Here is an 8,492-nt window from a genome sequence, read left to right on the forward strand (position 1 = left end):
ATATAAGGGGACTTCGAACGTATTGTAGTGTTGTAGGGTGTCACAGGGTCGGCCCCGCACGACTATAGCCTTTGCTTACATGTTTTTCAAATGATTTTGTAGAATTTATTGATTTGTTACGATCGAACATAAAAAGTTTTTAATAAAAATTAAGAAAAGGCAATTGGAACAATCTTTTATTGCGATCACAAATATTGACGAGGACACAGTATGCCTAGAGTGTAAAGATTTCAATAAACTTTACTACAAAAAGTTCATAAGATTACAAAGATGGCTACTTTGTCCAAAACCCCGATACACTTGTCTTCTATATCCAGCTAAACTTTTAATCTACTGCGTTTTCCTGTAATTATTGTAAAAATGATTTTGGTCGCATAATTATTATCATAATTTTCTTCAAACTCCGCATTCAATAATATTTATAGCACTACTATATCTATATTAAAGGTGAAATATATCATTCTCGTACCATCCACACAAAGTATTTTAATTTTTAATAAAAAATCCAATCGCTCAGCAAAATCGGAAAGAGAATCCGATTTGGTTGTAAACTGGTGTATCATGATCTGTCAATCGGACGCAGGTGCTAAACATCATTTTCTTGTAGTCAGCTACCCATCTTATTAAAAAGCATTTTTTAATTTTTGTTTTACAATTTATTTAACAACTATAACTTTAACAAAAACAAAACAACAATACATCAGTCTTTAGTTCGAATTCCTAAGATTTTTAGTGACGGAAAACCGATGATGGCAAGTATGCGATTATCAGACCTAATTAGCCTCTCTAGACAAACTCCGATTCGTTGTTTAAAAACGGCGACGGAAAACGGATGAGGGCAAGTAGGCATTCTGGGGAACTTGAGCTGTGGCAGCCGGTAAAGCTGACTGAGAAGCAAAGTTAAGAACGGGAGCAACACCGCCATTGAAGTTTTGCGATTTACCGCCCAATGAATCGTATTGGCTTTGGATGGCACGTTGGGCATTTGCAGCATCTTCAGGGGTACGGTATTTGACAAAATGAACTTCGGGTTTTTGATTGTTGTTGGCGCCGAGGTTGTTAAGTTTATTGGCCAAATCACCGAGATCCGCCTGCTTGTTGAGGACATAGATGGCAGTTTGTTGTTGGGCAGCTTGTTTGGCCAAAGCCAAAGCTGCATCTTCCACACCGCTGTTTTCGGGTCCCTTGATGAAGATAACACGAAGACCTTGTTTCAAGCTACCGGCAACACGTTGAGCAGCATTGGGATCACTGAATTCACCTTCAGGTGCGGAGAATGTGTAGAATTCCTTTTCTAATTCAGCTGCGGGAGCAGAGTAGGCAGGAGCATTATGGCTGGGGCTACCAGCAGGAGCAGAAAAGGATGGACCACTTAAACTTCCGCTACCACCTCCCACAGCACCTGGGGCAAAAGACAATCCACTGCTGGAGTGTCCAACGGGTTGGTAGTTATAACCCAATTTATCGGCACATGCCACAGCCACTAAGCATAAAACCTAAAAGGATGGAAAATAACACCTATTTGTATCCACATTTAATCAGTTTATAATTATTCTTTGCTTACAATGAAGGCACGCATTTTGACTGAATTTTCTTCGGATGTTTTCTATTTGATAGCAAAACTATTTCTGTATACATGAATTTGAATACTAAGCTGTTTTTATACTATTCTAATTCATCGAAATAGGTTAGTATGTTTTTTTTTATTCACCGAAAATAATCTTCATTGGCTCTCTAACCTTATATGTAATCTTCGATAATTACTTCTATAAAAGCTCACACTCTACCAACACCTACAACGGAAACTGCAAACACGTTTATTTTTATTTAAAATTAAGTATTTGTGCGTGTGTATTTGTCTGGCTGCTCAATGCAAGGTGCGAAGAAGCGGTCAATGGTAATCATTGGAATTTCTATTGTTAAACGCTGTTGTTTTTTTTTTTTAGTATTCATATCTATTAAGTATTCAAAATCCATTATGGTATTTACTAGGTAGCGATATTTTTTTCTTTGTGGAATTTTGAATTGAAAGCTTATTGAATATCGTTTATGGACCACAACATTGTTGTCCCACTGCGATTGGAATAAGTTGATCATACATATTATTTTTAACATCTGAACATACTACACGACTCATTTATAACAGTTTATACAAATATGTTCAGTCTTGTGTATTACCTGACGACGAAACATACAACCGACGGACAAATGCCATTTATCGTATTGCTTTTGAGATTCATATTAGTAGCAGATAATGAAGTGATATTTTCAATTACCATCGGAGTCATTCTTATGTGGAAAAAATGCATTTGAAGTTCGCATTCCGAATTGCTAGGACGTGACTGAAAATTATGTTTTAACAATTGAAATTGGAAATATACAAAAGTATACATTTCATAACCCCGGGAAACGAGTCTGCGGAAAAAAGATGTATAGTCCATTTTTATACCCTACAACACTATGTGTTGGGGCAATTATAAGTTTGATTGGGCCAACAATTATGTAACATCGCGAAATATTGGTTTCCCACATAGGAAAGTATATATGGAACTGTCCATGTTAATTTGTAATCACGTTACAGGTCGCAATTAATGCCCGATCATCACGAAATTGAAAATGGGGGCGGATAGGGTCAGAATAGAACCCTATTGTTTTTGGAGATGATCGCATAATATATAGGGGTTGAAATGGACCAAAAACTGAAAAATTTCCTGATTTTGCAATTGCTCTACAGTCGCAATTATAGACCAATAGAAGCGGAAGTTAGCATGGGACTAGAGCTTAGGGGAAGTCTTCTAATTTTGAAGGTCATCGGGTAATATTTAGTGGGTGAAATAGACCATAACATTTGTGTTAAACAAAAATCAAATTTCCCATTAAACCGCGAATATTTTTAATCCCGGCGAAATCACAAATAGACGAACAGGTCAATTCTGACCGTTACGTAGATGCCGATATTAAATATATCGGATATATATAGCGAAATATGTACAATGTGTAAATACATTGGAAGGGGATGTTAGACAGAATGCTTATATCTCAAGAATGGCTGAAGCATTGTCAAAAAACGTTTGGTTGAGATAAAAACCTGCAACAAAGTCAAACGCCACAATTTTTACTTTTTTTTAATTTTATTGAATGAAAGCAGAAAATGTCGGAAACAGCATCAAATTTTAGAATAAGTTTAGATTTGTTCGAATTGGTCACCTTTGTCACGAATTATGGCCTTCAAACAGCCAATGAAGCCGTCACACGCTGCACGAATGTTGCTCTGCGGTATTTTGACCCATTCCCGGCGAAGCGATTGCTTGAGGTGATCGACACTTTGCTTTCCAAAATACTCCAACAGGGTATCCCGAGATTTTAGTGGCTATTTATGCGAGGAACCTCATTTTTAAACCATTCTTGGTTGGCGCATGCTGAATGCGATGGTGTTGAGTCCTGTTGAAATGTCCAAGGTCTGAGCCCAAAATGTTTGCATGCCCAAAGCTTTAATACACCCCCAGAATATGTAGGCGGTAATATTCGGCATTTATTCTGATGCCACAGTCGATTAACACGAGCGGAGAGCGACCATCGGCTGTCATGGCGGACCACACCATCACCATGGCCGGTGCTTGCGTTCTGCTGGCTAACCGAAGTTGCACATTTTCAGCTGACCTCTTTGGCAAGTAAACACGATCATTTTGTTTGTTTACAAACTGCTGGACAACGAATGTTTTCTCATCGGAGAAAAACAAATTCAGAAGTTCACCACTTTCGGCCAATCGAAGCAACTCTTTAGCTCTTTTGAGTCTGTTTCCTTTTGAGTCTGCGGTGTAAGTTTTTGCACTTTTTGGAATTTCAATGGCTTTATCCCGAGCTCATTTTTCAATATTTGCCGAATGGAATATTTCGATTTGTTCAGCTCACGAGCCATTTCTCGGCCACTGCGATGCGGGTTTCGATCAAGTCGCTTCGTTACTTTTCGAACCGTTTCTGCTGATGTGGCTGTTTCCACTTCCGTCCACTTCCTTGACGTCGGGCTATGCTATCAGCATCACGGGCTACTCTCCCAGCTGGAGTGCTCTAACGTAGCCACTTATGGTTTTCCAGTCAAATAAAAATAAATCACACTATCACGCTTGAATTCCATCACGAATAACTTTTTTTCTGGAAAACTCTCTATAAAATGCTTTTGCATGCTTGTAAACAATATAATGAGCTGTGACTGGAATAATTTGGCTTAGAAATGACAGCAGCTGGAAGCAGGTTGCAGCTTTTTCATCTCACCCTGTATTGTGCTTCACCCTATTCGGTGTTTCGATGATTTCAGTCTCAGTTTCCAGCGGAATAGATTTACATTCCGTATTTGGAGTTCATAACAAGTTCTACCTCCTATGGCATAACATTGTCAATACAAGTAAATTTCTTAGAGCCCCCATATTTATGTACCTCCCGATATTCCGACTTTAGAGGATTTATTTGGGGTTCCTAATAGATTATATTTCCTGTGAAAGAAAATGAGCTATATGGTTTCACGTTTTCCTATAGCCCGTTATATAGAGGCATTTAAGGGTTCATTCCCATATTGTGCATTTTGATCATTTTAGCCCCAGCTTCTCACATTTCGGAAAAAAATTCTGAAGAAACAGCTCATAATTTGTTTTACCTTAATAAAATAAATAAATACTTTCATGATTGATTTATTTCGGAAATTCAAAGTTACCTCTCTCGCTCTCAAAACTTCTTTAAATTCTCAAAATAATTTTGCATGTCATGAGAGCTGGGAAACGCCACCTTTAATGAATAACATTCATCATTATATTATACCAACTATCACTGCTGGGTATCCACGGGCACACGTTATGGAAAGTACTTCATGCATTTCACACGTTTCTACTGATTACCAGTAAATGACGTGGGAATTTTCATATAATTATACAATACTATGCATGTACCATCAATTGGACATTATTGACTTGTGAATGTGATGCGTTTCGTCTTCAGTTGTATCCTGTGGCGTTGTGACGTTCCAACAAAGGCTGCATTGTTCCATTCACAACAGCTACAAGAACTACGTACATCTATAAGGCATTTGCTGTCAACACACAAGTGAATACAGATTCACTCACAAGCGATGCAACAATAAGATGGTAAACTACACGAAGCTACAAGACAGGTAAAGGAAAAACATTGAAAATCAGAAAATATTACACAGAAGACCAGTGAATATAAATTACTCTCTTATTCCTGAAAAAATAACAAAATGTTTGATTGGAAAGAAATAATATCTCTCTTTCAAAGTTAAAGGTTAAACATCTACATCGGAGCTATAACTATATCTGCACTCAATTTCAATGATCTGCACTGGAGGTAAGCTGTGTTAAAATTGTCATTTGTCGAGGACAATTTTCTGTTGCCTAGTGAATCATCGACGGGGACTCAGCTGCTCCCCGCCAATAGATGCCACATTCATACTCGTAACTGGCGAATGTTATTGTTGTTGTTATCTCGATTGTTATTACAGCCAGTTGTGTATGGTTGAATGTGCACTGTTGAAATTATGCATACGAATATGCGAAAAGTAAACAATGATTCGCGACTACGACAACCGGGTAACTCTGCAAAACAGTGGCGACAACTGTTTATTTGCAAATCAGAATATGGGTTGTGAAATGATGCAGATGCTAACAGCATCCAATGAAAATGTTATTACTTTCCGCTATCCGGATATTATTTAATGCCTCCATTTTTTAAACGGATAGCTCTCGAAAGTTCGCAGATTTTCCAAATGTTAAACAATGTATATTATAATATATGTATCCAACGCAGACCAAATTGATAGCTTTCGTCAATTTTTCACCGAAAATGCTTAAAATGGTCGAAATAAGTGCACTTTTTGGTTTACTCCGTGTATTAAAGTATATCCTGATGCTCTGTAATTTGAATATTTTAAGCATATTTTCAAAGGATTTCTCAGAAATTATTATACCCTACAACACTATGTGTTGGGGGTATTATAAGTTTGATTGCGCCAGAATTTATGTAACACCTCGAAATATTGGTTTCCCATATAGGAAAGTATATATGGATCTTCCTAGCTCGCCGAGCTGAGTCGATCTAGCTATGTATGTCCGTCCGTCCGTCTGTCCGTCTGCCCATGTTAATTTGTAATCACTCTACAGGTCGCAATTATGGCCCGATCTTCACGAAATTTAGAATGTAGGTGGGATTGAGGTCAGAATAGAACCCTATTTCTTTTGGAGATGATCGCCAAATGTTTAGGGGTTGAAATGGACCAAATACTGAAAAAATGTCTGATTTTGCAGTAGCTATACAGGTCGCAATTATAGACCAATCGACGCGGAATTTCGCATGTAGCTAGAGTTTAAGGCAGGGAAGAAGCCTACCAATTTGGTCATCGGATAATATTTAGCGGGTAAAATAGACCATATCTTTTGTGTTGAAAAAATTCAAAATTTTTCATTAAACCGCGAATATTTGAAATCCCGGCTAAATCACAAAGCCATGACAAGGCTACTTCTGATCTTTACACTGATGTTAACATCCAACAAATCGGATATATAGCAAAATATGTGCGATATATATGTCTATCAAAGAGGATATGCTTGAAAGATCTCTTATATGTCGAGAACGGCTGAATTGATTTCGACAGTTCTCATTAATTCAGAATGGCCTCTTGGCAGGAAAGAAAAAACGTCTAAAAAATCGCATAAAAATATCTCTGTACAGATGAAAATATTGATTTGGTAAAATTTTCTCATATTTTTTCAATTTTGTCATATTTTTGGCATATTTTCATTTTGAATTAAACATTTGGTAATATTTCTACAGCTAACAAAACTAAGTAGTTAGGATATCAGGATATCATATACAGATCGCATTTATGGCCCGATCCTTACGAAATTTTGCATGGGGATAAGATGAGGGTCAGAATAGAAGCCTACTCTTTTTGGAGATGATCGCCATATATTTAGGGGTTGAAATATACCAAAAAACTGCAAAATTTGTCAACAGGTCGTAATTATTGCCCGATCCTCACGCACATTTGGATGGGGGTTACCGGACATTGCAAAAGCCAAATAGTTTTCCATCCATCCCAAAAATATTCAATGTGTGAAATAGTTTGCCAACTTTTGTAGACAAAATACGAAAATGTCCATTCCGGTGACTTTTTGGAGAATTCACAAATACAGGAAAGACGCACTTCTGACTATTTCGTTAACGCTGATTTCGTTGCGTTTCAGCCAAAAACCAATAATAAATGTTAATCTTTTGCCACGTCTGAGGGATTATAGGTCTTTGGGAAATATTGGTTCCAGATCTAGGATGACCATTTACGTGCAACATCTACCAATAAATTGGAAACGAGCAAATTAGTTTAAGTTGCTATTATTCGACAATTAGAGAATGAAACCTGATGGTTTTCTTTTATTATTTGTCACAATATCTTGTGGAATTCTTTCGAGTTTCTCGCCTATATAAACTGTATCGTTTATTATAGTGTTGTAGGGTATTCAACGGTCGGCCCCGCTCGACTGTAGCCTTTGCTTACTTGTTACTTTTATTATTATTTGGAATCTAAACCTCTGGAAAAATGGTCATATTCGAGGTCATTCGGTGCGTTTGAAACAGAAATGTCTGAATTTGAGATTTTAAACTTTTATTTAGAACTTAGTCCTTTGCAAAATAGGTCAAATAGGTGAACCAAGTTTTGAAGTAGCTCCTACAAGAGGATATTTCAGTATTCCGTATTTTTAGTGGATTCTGTCCATTTTTCTACAGAATTCTCCTCAGTTTGTTATTTGAAGTTGATAAAGAGTGTTTAACTCTATTGAGGGAAATTTCAAATATAACTGTAAATAATAAAGGAAATGAAATTATTTACTATGCATTTACCCAAAAATGGTCTAAAGAAATGGATTAAACCGGACATGGGTATACCCGAAACAATTGTGTTATATACTGATCAACACTATATAAATTTGATTGGACCAAAAAGTTTGTAACACCTCGAAATATTCTCCCTAGGCCCAAGTTGTCATATGTACATTTTGCACTTTGCACTTTTCGTACGTTTCCAAAACCACCTTCTTCTCTTAACTACAGACATCAATACCAACATCCATATCAAATCTCGAGACATCCGCCCTATCCTTTCTCCCAATACGAAATTTTAATACTATTTAGCACTATTCGATTATAACACAAATTTCCAAATCTCAATACCCAGATACCTCGACATCAAATTTCAGAATTCTAGCTCTATCCCTCCACCCAATACCCAATTTAGTTCTCTTTAGTAATTTACGTAATTTAAAATAAGTGTTTTCAAAGCAATATGCATATATTATCAGCAGATACCAAGAGTGACCTTAATATGATATTTGGATTTTAGCTCTGTAATATCCCCCATTGCCAAATTCAGTAACATTATAAGCTCTTACTCTTAACAGCAGGCACCAACAGTGACATAGTTTTCAAATTTT

General features: G+C 36.9%; 1 protein-coding gene across 1 annotated transcript; it reads right to left on the bottom strand.

The window, feature by feature from the left end:
• Positions 1–719: 719 nt before the first annotated feature.
• On the bottom strand, positions 720–1,579 carry LOC101896210 (uncharacterized). Its single transcript, XM_005177847.4, has 2 exons — positions 1,565–1,579; positions 720–1,496 (listed from the first exon to the last, which is right to left on the bottom strand). The coding sequence occupies exons 1-2, from the start codon at positions 1,577–1,579 to the stop codon at positions 810–812; spliced, it is 702 nt and encodes a 233-aa protein (XP_005177904.2). The 3' UTR covers positions 720–809.
• Between the last annotated feature and the right edge of the window lie 6,913 nt (positions 1,580–8,492).

This window comes from Musca domestica, unplaced genomic scaffold (assembly GCF_030504385.1).
Source record: "Musca domestica strain aabys unplaced genomic scaffold, Musca_domestica.polishedcontigs.V.1.1 56, whole genome shotgun sequence".
NCBI lineage: Eukaryota > Metazoa > Arthropoda > Insecta > Diptera > Muscidae > Musca > Musca domestica.